Raw genomic sequence first — 16,114 nt, forward strand, 5'->3', positions numbered from 1 at the left:
TTTGTCTGGGCTCGATGACGGGAGATGGCGCTAACAGGTTTTGACAGCAGGTCCCCGTGGAGCCTGTCACTTCGGCTGCTGCAGGGGAGGGCCCTGCCCCTTCAGCTTCACGGATGACACAGAAAGCTCCCTTTTGCGGGCCAGGCCTGTCACGGAAGCAACGTGGGGGTGGGAGAGGCTTGATCCTGGACAGGCACACAGGCAAGGGGACGGACACGCACACTAGCAGCATTTCAAAGGACTCTGCTTCTGCCCCAGCTCCACATGGCTGGAACATTTCGACCTTTCAGACTCCCTCTTCTGCCCTACCCCAAGTGGTTGCTACTACAGAGGCAGTTCTTACACGCTGTCCACACCCACGCTATGCCAGTTCAGTGCAGGGATTCTGAAGCTGGGGCCCATGGAAAATCTTTGTCCCACTGAATTTGATTTGCTTCCTGGTGAGCCAGAATAAAATTCTGGAAAATAACTATCCTGGGTACTTCCCCCCAACCCCCCCCTCCCCCACACACCTTATTTTTACCAGAGCCTTATGAAATTATATGTGGGGTGGGGACCCATGGGTAATAGTTGAGGATCTGAGGGATCCATAAATGCAAAAAGGTGAATCGCCCCTGATTTAGAGTTAATACATAAAATCTGGATACTTGTTTTTAAAAAAAGGGAAGAAAACAATGACTAAATTCTGCATATCAACTACATTACGCAAATAAGCCAAATGGTTTAGCGGTTCAATGTAGTCCATGCACTCTCAACCTTCCTTCCCACAGGTTTCTGCAAAAATAAACTTGTCTTTCCAGACACAGGATTGCTTGAAAGCCATGGACGAATGAGGCAGCGAGAGCACATGGGTGTGGGGGAAAGGGGGCTATCACAAGCGATCTACCAAGGTCACTTCCTATGGATGAGAAACCCCTTCATACACTCCCACCATTTTGTTAAAAGGCACAGCAGCACAGTTGAATGGTCCATCCTATGCCCCTCCTGTGACATTTAAAGGCCTGCGACTGATTGCATGCATCTTTCCCACAGAATCAGCAACCAAGCTACCGATTTTGTGGGAACTTCCATATGACTTGCCCCACCCATACGGCCCTTTCAATGTTATAAAAGTGCCATGGGAGAAACCCACAAAACAGTACCTCCTATGGTGCAACATTTAAAAGTCACCTCTCACTACAAGTCAAGGGTGTTCAAGCTCAAAAGATGGAAATGTTTTACTAATGTTTTGCTATTCTAAGTTTCACTACATGTTTCTGGGAGCTAGAAGAGTGGGACCAGTCAACATACAGGGTGAGGAGTTCAAACCTTGGGATCCTCAAAGATCTGTTCTTTTTTCCTGGTTTTAGGCCGCACGATCCACACACTTGCAAACTCTCCTTGGCAGTCTTGAGAGATGTTCCCCTTTAATGTTAAAGCTGCGACATGCCAGATTCTGGATCAAGTCAGCCAAGGGGCATCCTGAAGCTCATGATTTAACCAAATAAATCTTGGTCTAGACATGTTTCAGCATGACTAAGCGAAAGAGCGGGAATATGGAGACACATTTCCCCACCACCACCCTGCCCCTTACATGCTGAGAGCTGACAACAAGCTGCACGAGGAGACACAGGCTGAGGAGTGGGCATCCCCTCATGCATGGTGTGGGAGAAAGTGGATAGAGAGAAATGTTTCTCCCTCTCCCATAACACTAGAACCAGGGGTCATCTCATGAAACTGATTGCCAGGAAATTTAGGACCAACAAAATGGAAGTACCTTTTCACATAACGCATAATCCACTTGTGGAATTCTCTGCCACAAGATGTGGTGACAGCCAACAACCTGGATGGCTTTAAGAGGGGTTTGGATAACTTCATGGAGGGGAGGTCCATCAAGGGCTACTAGTCTGAGTACTACAGGCCACCTTGAGCCTCAAGAGGCAGGATGCCTCTGAATAACAGTTACAGGGGAGTAAGAGGAGGAGAGAGGGCCTAACCTACTTCACAGGGTTGTTTTGAGGAGGAACTTGAGTATGTAATACACCACTCTGGGCTCCTTGGAGGAAGAGCGGGATATAAAATGTTTTTTTTAAAAAGGGAAAAAAAAGAGGGCATGCCCTCAACTCCCGTTTGTGGGTTTCCAGCAGCATCTGGTTGGCCACTGTGTGAAACAGGATGCTGGACTAGATGGGCTTCCTTGGGCCTGATCCAGCAGGGCTGTTCTTATGTTCTCCCCTCATGATCCTCCTTCAGACTTAACCCCGCTGTTGATCAATCTCCTCTTTCTTGAGAGCACTAGGTACAGTCCACTGGGCTGGTGTCGCTGAGGGAATGCTAGTTACGGAGACCCCAGTTCAGCTCTCACCCCCACCACGAGCCCACTGTGGCTTTCAGCAAGCAGTTATTCTTGGGAGCCTCAGGGGTTCTCCAGAACATGGCCTGAAAGCCACTTGCCTATGGAATCAAAGCAGATCGGACCCCCAAGAGAATCAAAGCGGATGGCCAATGAGGGCTGAACTGGGTTGGAACTAAAACAGTTTAGAAACATACTCTTTGCCCTCAAGTCGCCCTCTTCACTAAGCTGAGGCCACAGCCCCCCAACCCTGCCTTGCCCACACAGGTGCCCTCCTGAATGCCAGCATCCTCACCGATGCGGCTGTCCATCACGTAGGTTTCAATGATGGCGCTCTTCCGGCACAGATCCTCAGCCATGGAGGCACTGCTGACCTCAAGGTGCTTCACCTAGTAGAAGAAGAAGAAGAAGAAGAAGAAGAAGAAGAAGAAGAAGAAGAAGAAGAAGAAGAGGAGGAGGAGGAGGAGGAGGGGGGGGGAGGGAGGGAGGGAGGGGGGAGGAGAGGGGAGGAGGGGGGAGGAGGGAGGGGGAGGGGGGAAGGAGGAAGAGGAGGGTCACCCCTTGCAGACCGCCTGGCTTCTTCTGGACATCCAAAGTGTTCCCAGCTGCAGAGCAGGAGCTCCTCACAGTACTGGCTTTGATGTCCTTGAAAGTCTGGGCTCTGGACAGATGCCCAGAAGTTCAGAACTGGCCCCCTATACTGGGCTCCCTCCTGGAAGTTGCTCCTCGGCTTTCTTGGGACCTGCATGCAGTCTATCACTGTGACATGCCCCATGCCAGGGATACCTTTTATCTTGCTCATCCCACAGAGCTCTTTCCTCCGCCTCCAAGATCTTGCCTCTTGGTCAATGGCCTCCTTTCCCCTCCTAAGGGTGGCCTGCCCAGTGCTGCTGCCTCTCTTCTGGCTGGTCCCAGCAGACTGCAGAGGCACTGGCAAGAACCCAGTGGTGTGGGGTGCCTCACAAAACCCTTGCCTGCCATTCCCAATCCAGGTCCTGCTCCAGCTCCCAGTTGGTACCTTCTCCTCCAGTAGCCACTTCTCCTGCTGAACTTCAGCCAGACGCTGGAACAGCTCAGAGATCTCCTCGTCCGAGAGGTCAGCTGGCCGCGGGGGCTGCGACTGTGACTGGGGACTGCCTGTGGTTGACTGCAGCAGAGGTGGTGAGGAAGAAACAGAAAGGCTGGTCACCACCACATCACTTGGGGGCCTCTGCCATTTATTTCCCCTCAACAGCATGGGGAGGCTGCGCCAATTTCCTCCCAATTAACTGAGAACTTTCTCGCTCACCTTTCCGTGATGCTTAAAGGTGGCTCACTCTAGGAGTGAAAAACGATCACATAGAAACTGAATACAGAAAGAATTTAAAACCCCAACTGTGACAGTGACATAAACCAGAAACGATCGATCCAGCTCCCACAGCATCTCCATCCACCCAAGGCCTCTAGAAACCAGTGGGCTCAGGAGAGAGGAAGGCAAGACACACACCTCCATTACACCAGGGCTATTCCTATTCATGAACAAGGAAGTTCTAGATCGAGTTAAACCAATAATACCGCTAGAAGCTAAGATTACTAAACAAAGACTGACATATTTTGGTCATGTCATGCGAGCTGATTCACTCGAAAAGACAATCATGCTGGGAATGATCAGTGGAAGAAGGAGACGGGGACGGCCTTGTACTCGATGGCTGGATATAATTAAAAATGACACTGGAATGACCATGGCAGAATTAAAGGAAGCTGTTCAAGATAGGATGGCATGGAGTGCATTGATCCATAGAGTGACCGAGAGTCGGATATGACTGAACGGATAGAAAGAAAGATTCCTTACAGCAGGAGGTTCAAACTTCTTAACTTGAAGGAAGAACCTGGATCAGGGCCCTTAAAGATACCTCCAACCGGTGGGCAGGCCCATATGGGAAGAGGTGCCAGATCTAAGCTGGGACATGTATATGCCTGTCTTCCTGTTTGCAGAGGACTTTCCTTGCTATTGGGCTATCAATTCCATGCAACTGTTTTCAATAAAAATAGTGCATATAACAGTTTTTACTTATTATGCAAGTTTAGCATCCCCTTGAATGCAATTTTTGTCAGAGGTTACAGCCCATAAATATAGTAGGCTTTTAAAAAGTGCACGGAACAAACAGAGCACACAAGCTTTCCGATGATAACGCTGTTATTCAGTTATCTGATTAAGTGGAATCCAAAACGGGAAGTTTTTCACACAATGGCCACACAGCGGGGTTCATGTGAAACTAGCCCTCAGGAAGAGAATCCAATGCGATTGGTTGACTACATGTGACATCATGTGACCCAGTCCAAGGTGGATCCTGTGGCATGGCCATGCCCCCCTACTCCTGAAACCTACTGTGCTGTAGATGATTCTACTCCCAAGACAAAACAGAAAACTTCCTTTCCCACATCTACATTGGCCTATACACTATGTATGAACATTAATGCATGTCTTTAATCAATCAATAACGCATCGCTTTAGCCACACATTACACATCCTATGAGTTATTTATTGCTCTCTTTCAGAGGATCTACACACTTTTGAAACAGAGGGATTCCATTAAGGTGGAGACTTCCCCTTCACTCTTATGGCACAGATCTAAAGGCAGAAATAGATGTGGCAGAGTGACTTGTGGTTGTCACTGCAAGGGCACCCCCACAGTTAGGTCTCCCACTTTCCTCCTTAATGTCTAGCAAAGTTCATCATATGATGTGACACTGCTAGCTTCCCTGCCTCCATCAGTGATAGGTGATGATGTGGGGTGACAGCATGACAGTGTCATGTCATTCAGGGAGTTCTACTGGACCTTACTGGGTGGGGTGGTGGGGAGTCAGAAATAGACGCAGGGATGCCATTTATGGCAGCAGCCCCGTGTCTGTCACGACATCTAGCTCCACTCCAGCCAACTGTTCAATGAAGGGCTGTGAAGGCCTATTTCTCTCCCCCGCCCCTCTCTCATCCTCATAGAAGCCAGCTTTCCTTAATCCGGGAGGAGGGCAACTCCAAGGGCACCCTTTCAGATTTCAGTGAGGGACAGATTCTCAGACGGTTTAAAGGTGTGTTATCGGCCATCTTCAAGATTAGACTGCAAAATGAGTAAACAAAATAAAAGCTGTGTATTTCAAAAGTGCTTGTGAAAACTAGGGACTTGTGCTTTGGGCATATATAACTAGTACACTGGCTCAGTTACTAGACTATGAAACAAGCTCTTGGTGTGTCAGATCAGTGAGTTGGCCAGAAATACAAGGGTTGCCGAGGAATAATCAGATGCTGTTGGCTAAACGAGCTGGGTAGGGAGAGATCCCCCATTCCTTCGACCTCAGTAAATGGCACCGCTAGAAAACTGTTTGCAAATAGGAGTCTTGTGCCCACTGAATACTCAGTAGGATCCTGGCTCTTTAGGAGAGCCTTCAAGGCCCATTTATGACAAGGCCACACCCCCTCAGGAAGTGATGCAACACCCAGCTGCTGGAGGCGGGCCTCAGTTCCTCAAAAGCCCTAGCATCCTCAGGCTCCTTTTACTCCTCACCAGCCTTTCTGCCCTCAGGCCCCTCACCTTGTTACTGCCGGTCCCGGAGCCCTCTTTCATGATTTCACGATAGCTGAAGGATGAGATGCTGCTGCTGTCCCCCGTCTGTGCCCGGCTTGGTGAGCTGATATCTGCCAGAACGAGGTCCTCAATTCCTGGGGGCAGAGAGAGATGTTGGGACCCCAAGAGGAGTACTGGTTCTGGGGGTTCAAGACTGCAGGGAAGCCACCCCACACACTCCGCTGCCCTTCAAACCCCAGTGTGGGATGGACAGTCAGGGCAACTCAGTGGCTGAGGAAAAACACTCTCAGCATGTCCAGAAAAACCACTACCTTCACTAGCAAGCCTGCACACAAAAGGGAAATAAACCCAAAACAAATTAGACAGCAAACTACAGCCTGGTATCTACGGAGCTGGATATCAGTAAGCCCCAGCTCAAATTAAACACTGATGGCTCTTCTGTGTATCCAAGTATCTTCATAGCTAGGAAACAAAACAGCACTAGCTAGGATAGTTCCTTAGAGGATCTGGCATCTGAACAGTTTCTATTTTCTTACATATCCTCTGTATAAAGGAGGATTTGGAAAAAGATGATCGCACAAGGCAAGGGAGATGGCCTGTCTCTAGGAGGATTTATCCGAACAAACTTGAACCAACGCAGTCCAATCCCCACCTGCCGTGTTCCAAAACTGAGCCCTGGCCTAAGTTGATTCCTTTCTCATGTCTTCCCCAATCAAAGAACACCTTTCCTTTGGAGCCTCTCCTCACCCCATCGCTCTCTGCAAATGCAGCACTCTCAAGAGGTTTGGAGAAACCAGACAGTAAAGCTCTTGTTTACATAATCATTAATAGACAAGGTTCTGTGCAGAGGGTAGGATTTCCTGTCCTTAACCACAGGAGCAGCAGGCTGTGGATCCCATGTTCTTCCATCCCAGGTGCCAAATCTTCGACCCTCCCTCTTTGAAGCACCAATATTAAACCATGGCTAATGCTAACCAGGGCTTGCGCTTTACCAGGATCTGGTGTTAGCCAAAAATGAACTCTGGCTAGCATTAGCTGTGGTTAAGACCAATGCTAACATAACCTTTATGGCCAGTGGAGGAATTTGTGAAGGAAAAAAAGGATTACTGGGGAGATAGTCACTCCCCAGTAAGAACTTCCCCTTCGTATTCATATACACATTAAGAACCGCCCTGAGCCATTTTGGAAGGGCGGTATATAAATCTAATAAATAAATAAATAAATAAATAAATAAAATTCACTAATGGGGATCAAGAGCATTATGTCTATGTTTACTACACTGGCTCAAGTCATTTAAAATATACTTCTCCGTGTTAAGCTTCCATGTTATGTTGTTTCCTGCCTATGTATGCGTGTGCTGCAGTCTCATCTGGAATCCCTCCTGAAGCGTTGTTTCTTTTTTCAAGGGATGGAATTGGGGAGCTGTTCCAAGTGCTGAAAACCCAGCATGAAGACGATATGAAGCAGCTTTATATTGAGCCAGTCCATCTAGCTCAGGGCTACAAGACTTTGGCCCTCTGCAGATGTTGGATAACTCCCACATTCTCTGGCTATTCACCACCCTGGTTGGGGATGATGGAAGTTGTAGGCCAAAAACAGCTGGAAGGCCAAAGCTGTGCCATCCTGATCTAGCTTAACACTGAGTTACACTGACTGGCAGCAGCTCTTCTGAGAAAGACCCCCTGTCTGAAACCCTGACTTTCCTTGGGATGCCCGAGACAGAACCCAGACATCCTACATATAAAACGTGTCCCCTCCCATTGAGCTATGGCCCTTTCCCACCATGTGAGCTGGTGTGGTTGAGTGGAGGGCTAGGCAGAGTCGTCTAATGTGGCCTAGACCCAAACCCCTGCGGCCCAATGATGTATTTTACATTGACAAAGCAAGTATGCATACTGAGGATTCTCAGTTTGCTTAACCAGGCCTGTGTTCAGTGATCCTGAACACGTGCTTTTGCCTAGAGTAAGTAATGCCTTCCTGCAGGTGTTCTCCATCTTTTTGAGACCGTGACTGCCCCCGCCCCCGCAATAAGGTATAAAGTTACATGACCCCAGAATGAAAGTGACTGATTTGATTAAAGGTAAAGTTGTGCCCTCAAGTGGGTGTCGACTCCTGGCAACCACAGAGCCCTGTGGTTTTCTTTGGTAGAATACAGGAGGGGTTTACCATTGCCATCTCCTGACTGATTTGATTAGGCAGAGACAAATAAAGCACATTTACTTTTACAACTGGAAGGATGAGCTTGCTTCCTCCTGCTTAGTTCTTTAAAATCTGGGCTTTATGTTTGAGACTGCCCAACCAATTTCTGTTTCCAAATTTATTTTAGATTGATAAGTGCTCTTTATAGTGTCAACTGCTAAAAACTCCGATTCACACAATCAGTATTTTCATAGCTTCCTCACTTAATTCTTTGTCCTCAGCTCTCACATTAAGCTAAATTTCTGGAAGGAGCCATCATCATCATGGTGATGGCACAACAATGGCACCTCTTTGGCCAAAGGGCCAAAAGGGTGTTTGGCCATGAAGACAGAGTCATGGAGTTGTTTTAATATGGGGCAGCACTACTGGGTTGAGCAGAGCCAATGTTCATCTGTGGAATAACTACAAGACTCTTATAGAGTACTTTGAGAGTGAACTCCAAAAGGTTGGTGAGCCAAGATTTACCTTTGCAGAAACCATCAGCAGGGCTTGTTCTATATGCTTAACAATTTTATCTTTGGGAATGCTTTCCATCAATTTGCCCAGCATAGACGTTAACTGGCCTGGATCCCCCTGGATCCCTTTTTGAAAACTGGTGTTACACTGGCTACTTTCCAGTCCTCCGGTACAGAGCCTGATTGTAGGGATAAGTTACATATTTTTGCAAGAAGGTCGGCAATTTCACATTTCAGTTCTTTAAGGACTCTTGGGAGGATGCCATCTGGCTCTGGCTATTTGTTAATTTTTAATTTTTCCAGACAGTGTAGAACATCATTTCTCATCACTTCTAGCCATTATTCCCCTTTATGTTTTTAGCTAAAAGTTCCCAAACTCTCTTTTCACCTCCCTTATTGTCTCCTTGCATTTCTTTTGCCAGAGTTTGTATTCCTTTCTGTTCTCTTCATTTGGACAGGCCTTCCAATTTCTGAAGGAATTCTTCTTCCCCTTTATAGCTTCCTTTACTTGTTAGCCATGCTGGCATCCTCCCAGACTTGGTGGTACCTTTCTTCCTTTTTGGTATACAGTCTAACTGTACTCCTATTACTGTGGTTTTGGGTAAACTCCATGCATTCTGGAGCAAAGTGATCTCTTGATTTCCCCTTTCAGTTTTCTTTTCACCAAACTCCTCATTTTAGAGAAGTTTCCTCTTCTGAAGTTCAAAGTGTCTATGCTAGACTTGCTTGGAGATTATCTCCTCGCATATATGCTGAATTCGATCACACTATAGTCACTGTTCCCTAAAGGTTCCACAACACAGATATCTCACACCAGGACCTGCACACCACTCAGGATTAAGTCCTGGTCGTTTCCATGACCAACTGTTCTAGGACACAGTAGTTCAGCATATCTAGAAATCTGGCCTCTTTGTCATTACTTGAATGTGAATTTACCCTGTCTATGTGTGGGTAATTGAGGTCACCCATTATTATAGCTGTCTCTCTTTGATGCCTCCCTGATTTCCTTCTGCAGCTCCCAATCACTGTCAGCATTTTGGTCAGGAAAGCAATAATACGTTCCTAGTAGCACATTTCCTTTTAGGCCTTGTATTGTGACCCACAGAGTTTCTGTGGAGGACTCTGGTCCTCCTAGGTTTTTTAGCTTGTTAGATTTTATCCCTTTTTTTTTTTAACAAACAGTGCTATTCTACCTCCAATTATTCGCCCCTCACTGTCCTTTCTAAAGTGTTTATATCCAGGGTTAACAGTGTCCCATTGGTTCTCACTGTTCCACCATGTTTTTGTTACACCCACTATATCTATTTCTTTGTTAGTGACCAAGCACTCCATCTTGGTTCCCAGGCTTCTGGCATTGTCATATAAGCACTTATATGCGGAATCTCTTACCTGGCTTGTGCTATCTTTCTTATGGCCATTTGATCTCTTTGGCCAGCTAGCACATTCTTTTGTCTGCTCTTTACCTGGGTCTGCTCTGTTCCTTTCTGGTTTATCTGAAGCATTTACACCCTCGCACCTTAAGGGATGGTATTTGCCGAATCGGATACTGCCCAGCTCTTGTCGGCTATCCCCCAGCCATCATTTTAAAAGCTGCTCTTTGACCTTTTTTATTTTAAGTGCCAGCAGTCTGGTTCCATCTTGGTTCAAGTGGAGCCCATCCCTTTTGTACAGGCTTCGCTTTCCCCAAAATGTATCCCAGTGCCTAACAAATCTAAACCTCTCCTCCCAGCACTACCATCTCAACCATGCATTGATACCCCTCAGCTCCACCTGTCTTGCTGGCCCTGAGTGTGGGCCAGGTAGCATTTCGGAGAAAGTTACCTTGGGGGCCCTAGACTTCAATATGCTACCTAGCAGCCTAAATTTTGCTTCCAGGACCTCCCAACTACATTTCCCAACATCGTTGGTGCTGACATGCACCATGACAGCCAACTCCTCCCCAGCACTGCCTATCTAGATGCTATGGGACATCTGCAACCTTCACACCAGGCAGGTGAGTCACCGTGCAGTCTACACATGAGTCACAGACTCATCTCTCTATACCCCTCCCTAATGATCGAACTACCCACTGTGTGAGAGGAGATGGGCTCATTGGAATAAATATGAATACACACAGGCATACACACACACCTGAAAGCCAACATCTAAAGTAAGAGTTGCGCACAGGGAACACACCTGGTGCACATGGAGGGGAGGAGTAATATTCAGTGAGCCTCACCTCTCTCTGCAGCTGTCCGTACCTTCTGAAAATCTGTCTTTGAGGATTGTGGGACCCTCCGCGACATATGTTTGGGAGGCATAGACAGTTGCAGAGGAAGAAGAGACAGCTGAAAATTGCCCTTCCCCTTCGTGCATGTACAGAAACTTTCCCTGCATGCAACTCTTAGTTTGGATACAGGTAGCTGGAAACAAACTAGGACCAATTTCAGATTGAAGTCAGATCATAGATCAGTTCTCACTTTGTCCTTGGGTTGTGGCTTCAGAGTGTAAGCCATCAAGCTCCCAATTCAAATCTCATTTCATCCACCGTTAGTTTGCTTTAGGCTAGCCACATTGATCTTCGCCCTCACAATAGCATTTCACCCCTCCAGCAAGAAGCCTAGGAAGGCATAAGAATCTTGTCCACTATTTTATCCTCACAACAACCCCATGAGGTAGACCAGGCTGAGTGTATGCAGCTGGCCCAAGGTCATGGCTAAGCAGAGATCTGAAGCATCTTCCTGCTCCTAATCTGACATTTTAATCACTACCCCACATTGACTCTTAACAGAGGATAATCTACATATTTAAGCGCCTTAGGACGTATGTCGGACATCCTGTGGTACGTGGCACATCTCATGAGAGTTGTCCAGAAGAGAGAGAAGGCACGGAGTAGGGCCGAGCGGCGGACGGAGGAGGAGGGAGGGCCGAGGAGGAGGCGGAAGAAAGAAGGAGACACTGAGCAGTGGCCTTCGTCATCCTGCCAAGTCTCCTCACGAGGAGGACGGCTGGGGAGGAAGAGCACACCGAAGGCCGTCCATGCAGGCAGCCCCAGCTCGGCTGTTCTCCTCACGAGGAGACTCGGCAGAGCAACGGAGGCTGGCCCTTGATGTGCTCTCCCGCCCAAATTGGCCATTCGCCTTGTAAGGAGACTTAGCAGGATGACCTGACGGAGGCCAGTAGTAGGAGCTGACCTAGGCTGCCACGATGAGAGAGAGAGAGAGAGAGAGAGAGAGAGAGAGAGAGAGAGAGAGAGTTGTGGTAGGGGGAGAGCAAGAGAGAGAGTTGTGGGGCAGGGGGAGAGTGGGGAAGGTTTTGCCACCCCGGATAGCAGGGGTGGCTTAAGGAGGGGGGAGGCAAGGCAGGCGGCTGGACACCTCAAACACAGGCCCCTCCCTGGCCCGGGATGTGCCCCCAGACCCCTTGCAGACCCACCGGCCCACCTCAAGCACCAGCCTCCACGGCTGCTGCTTTCCAGTCTCTTCCTGCAACTCTCTTTCTTCACCCAATTTATTCTGTAAAAAGCTGAGCTGGAGGTCACTTGCCCTTTGTGGAGAGCCCCGTGGAGGGAGGAGGCCTCTTTTGTGCAGACTGCTCTGGAAAGGAGTTGAAAGGAAGAGCTCAGAAGGCAAGAGAAATCCCTCCACACTGCAGGGTGCATTAGATCAAAGCAGCAAGATAAAAAGCATCTCTGCAGTGCAATTTGCCAGGGGCCAAGTGACAATGCCTCCTGGGGCCCAGGGGAGCACAGCACACTCCAAGGCCTACTTTGAGAGAGGGTGGTTGGGCAGCACAGCGCCCTCTGCAGGCATTTCTAGTAGCAACAGCAAGCAATCCCTTTCCCAGCAATAGCTGATGGCCAGGCCAGGGTGCGCGCTGAAGGCTACTGAACGAGTATTAGTTACCGCTTTAAATATCCTTTTATTTATTTTATTTATTTAGAATATTTGTACATTTGTATCTCTGTGAGGTTTACAACAAACATAACACCAGTTAAAACCTGAAAACAGTTTAAAAACCACAATTCTAGTTAAAAAGCTTGGGTGAATAAATGTGTCTTAAAGAGTCTTTTTAAAAGGTGATACAGATAGGGAGGCTCTTATTTCGGCAGGGAGGGCATTCCAAAGGCTTGGGCCGGCAAAACAAAAAAAAAGGCCCGTCCCTGAGTAGTCATCAGATGAACTGAACTGGTGGCAACTGCAGATGGACCTCTCCAGATGATCTCAGTGGGAGGTGGGGCTCATAGCAAAGCCAGTGTTCTCTTAAATTATTTTTAATGACTCACCCTCAAAACTAACGCATGGTAAAATTCCCCTCCCCACCCCCTTTTTACTAACGCATGGTAAAATTCCCCTCCCCACCTTTTTTCAAACGTACACCTGTGGTGTAGGGAAAGATTGAACTCCAAGCTGAGAACAAGGGTGCAGGCGTTTATGTGTCACACAAGACAAACGGAGTAATGAAGAAGTGAGAGGAGGGAAAGTTGGGACCTCCTGGATGGGAGAAGGCTGGGTAGGCTGAAAGTTAGGAACCCTGGCAAGGAAACGGAGTTTAATAGGGAGAGGGGTCAAGAGACCAGTTTCCAGCTCTGAGAAGAATCAACAGAGCACTTCTCTTCAGTGTCCAAAGCACTCCCTACAGATAATTCTGGTGATCCTTACAAAAAACCTGCAAGGAAGGCTAGTATTATTCCCTGAAATACAGACGGGCAGGGGCTAAAGCTCAGAGACAGACAGCCTGTACTGACCGATGACGGCTTTAGGGCAATGGGTGGGTGTGTGGGTGGAGAAGTGGGGGTAGGCAGGACTGAAAGCCCAACTATTTAATTCATAAAGCAATGGAATTCTTACACAAAAACCCACTCCTGTGCTGGAATAATGCAACAGTTTGGTGACCCTAAAAGCTTTGTCAGCCAAGAATATTCATTCAGTCTTCAAAATCTGGCCCTTTTACATAAGCAGAGTGCTCAGACCACATAAGAAACACTGAAATGTTTCACTTGGCAATTTTAAAAAGTCTGATCTATTTCAGAGGGCAACAGTAAGCTTCCAAGGGGAAAGCAACCCGTGTCCTTCCCAGGAATCAGAGCACTGTCCTTGTTCTCCTCGGCCTCAACAGCCCCTCCAGTCTCTTGCTGAAGAGGAGACTACAAATCCTTTTGCCTTTGGTCTTCCTCCTCTCCCTGCCTCTGCTACAGTCCTCACAGATTTCACCTTCGGTCTCTCCATGGAGGTTAACTGGTACTGGCTGTGTCCTCACAAGGACAGCTCAACTCTCCTCCAAACTAACCCCCATTTTCCCCTCTCTCTTTCACACATTTCCCACAAACATATACAATAAAAAAATAAATATATATAATGGTTCAGTACAGACAGACAGACACACGCCTCCCACCCACATGCTCTCACTCTCGTCCCAGAAAATATCCTCCCTCTCGCAAGACTCAACCAGATGGCTTATTCAAGAGACCAGCTGTTCCAAATGCTTCCAGTCCCTGCTGCCCATACCTGCAGGGCACCTCCAGTCTCCAAGCGCCCCAGCCTTCCCTATCCATGCAGCTGACGCGGCCAGGTGTTTGACCAACACAACACAAGTCAGGCAGCTGGCTTCTGACTGGAGCCGTGTTGGGAGAAGTCTCCGTTTCCCACCCAGGAATACTTTCCATGTTTGTGACTGCTCACTGCCGTGCTGAGCCAGAAGCTCGTAAATCTGCTGTCTGAGCAAGTTCTTAGCCATTTGGGGAGGCAGAAGGCAAAGGAGACTCCAGTTGGCTCCAAATGCTCAATCTGTTCTGAAGAGAACATTCAAGAGGCCTCAGTGCAAAATGCAGGGTGGGAACCAGACAGGGCTAGGGGAAAACCAGCCCCTCATCTTGGAATAATTAAGCATGGCTTCTTTCAGTGGTGGTTTGGAGCTTCACTGAATCCAGGGCCTGAGAGGGACTCTCAAAAGTCAAATGAATAATGTTCTCTAGAACAAAGACAAGCATGGTCTACCTGCTAAAACAGCAAGATTTTAGAGTACTTCACACACACCGTTTTAAAACCCTGCATTATGACATAAATGCAGCTACAAGAGCACCAATGGGCTCCCCTCCATAATGGGCATTAAAAAAAATATATTCTCTCTCTCTTTAAATTCATAAACGAGTGGCTACTTTAGCAACATGCATGAGGTTAAAGAGATGACCACATCAGACACTGTAGTCAGAAGTATGTCTGGGCTGAGATCCTGCAAGAGCAGAGAAACCCATTACACAAGTGTAGCGTCAAGTACTAGATTTGGTTCCTGGAGAATAACAGTTTTCATTAACCTAAAAATCAAAACCAGTTTTTAGCCCTTAAGGCGGGTGAACAGATGCTTGAAACGTGGGAGAGGAAGACCTGGTCAATCTCAACAGTCAAAGGGTGGCTGTGTAAGACTTCCAGGAGTCAGGCAGTGGACCTCGGTGCCCCTTACAGCTCGGTGTCCTTCCCCATGACTAGCAAAACCACAATCAATGAGCAAAATCGTCTATATTAGGGAACCAATTGTGCTTAATTTGCACAATTTAGGGAGACTGTAGAATTGAGCTTTTTCTTGGTGCAGAAAATAGGATCCCTTGGAGCAAAATCTTGACTTCTCTTTGTAGCACAGAGCCCCAATGATCGTCTTTAGCGGGTCTGTAATAGATGCCTGTTAAAACTGTTAATGTGTGAAGGGCCCCTAGGGAAGGATTTCTAAATAGGAAGAGCTGTTTGCATTCACATGCTTCTTCCCTGACCCCTGCAAGATTACCCTCACTATGTTTTGTACTTGATTACAAGACACCCCAATCCACGTGTAGCAGCAGGACTGTAAAGAAGAATGAATGGATGGCTATACAGCTGCACGTCCTGCTAAGAGAGATGGAAGAAGTGGAGTTTTCTTTCCCAGTCCCCTCTTCCAAGGATACTTTAGAAAGGAAAATAGGGCTATTTTTACACGCACGTGCCCTTGACAACTGGCACGCCATGTGTGCTGTTTGTACCTTGAGATCTGCATTCTGATACAGAAACGAGGCACAAGAAGCCACCCTCAGCACGAGCCATTCATAACAGGGAACACTCACAGCTCCCTCTACTCCTTTCCAAGGCCCTGTCACCCTCTTGATTACAGCTAGGAGGGGAGGCAGCACCCCCTAGAGGCAAGACGGGGAAGGCCCGACTCTTTTCCTTCTTCCCTGGTCACCACCCCTTACCTGTCCTGCTCTTGCTATTGGTTAAGATTTCCTGGAGCCGCTCCTGAAGCTTGTCCGCTCTTTTCCGTTCCAGGTGGAGCTGCCGCTTTAGATCCTTCAGCTATCAGTGGGGGGAAAGGTAATGGTGGGGAGATAGGCTGGTGAGCCCTGCCTCCAGCCCTATGTGCAATCCTGGAGATCAGCCCCAAACATGCATAACCCAACAAGATTGCCACTCATGTGTCCAGAATGTCTTTTTTTCTTCAGCAGTGAGAGACCCCCATAAGAGGCAGCTAGAGTGGCACAAAATCCTAGCTTCAGGTCCCCACTGGAGAACCGTCCTTTAGCAAAATTGGCCATGATCTCGTCCTAGCAGTGGAGGAGACAT

General features: G+C 47.8%; 1 protein-coding gene across 2 annotated transcripts in view; it reads right to left on the minus strand.

Annotated features, from left to right (window-relative positions):
• GRIPAP1 (GRIP1 associated protein 1) overlaps positions 1 to 16,114 on the minus strand; it is a 71,583-nt gene that overhangs the window by 15,308 nt on the left and 40,161 nt on the right. For both annotated transcript variants that reach the window (XM_053289662.1, XM_053289661.1), the window contains 4 exons: positions 15,748 to 15,847; positions 5,902 to 6,029; positions 3,351 to 3,479; positions 2,628 to 2,721 (listed from right to left, as the gene is read on the minus strand). In XM_053289662.1, coding sequence (XP_053145637.1) covers positions 2,628 to 2,721; positions 3,351 to 3,479; positions 5,902 to 6,029; positions 15,748 to 15,847 — 451 coding nt within the window. The remainder of the gene's footprint in view (positions 1 to 2,627; positions 2,722 to 3,350; positions 3,480 to 5,901; positions 6,030 to 15,747; positions 15,848 to 16,114) is intronic.

The sequence above is a fragment of the Hemicordylus capensis genome, chromosome 2 (assembly GCF_027244095.1).
Source record: "Hemicordylus capensis ecotype Gifberg chromosome 2, rHemCap1.1.pri, whole genome shotgun sequence".
In the NCBI taxonomy this organism is placed as follows: domain Eukaryota; kingdom Metazoa; phylum Chordata; class Lepidosauria; order Squamata; family Cordylidae; genus Hemicordylus; species Hemicordylus capensis.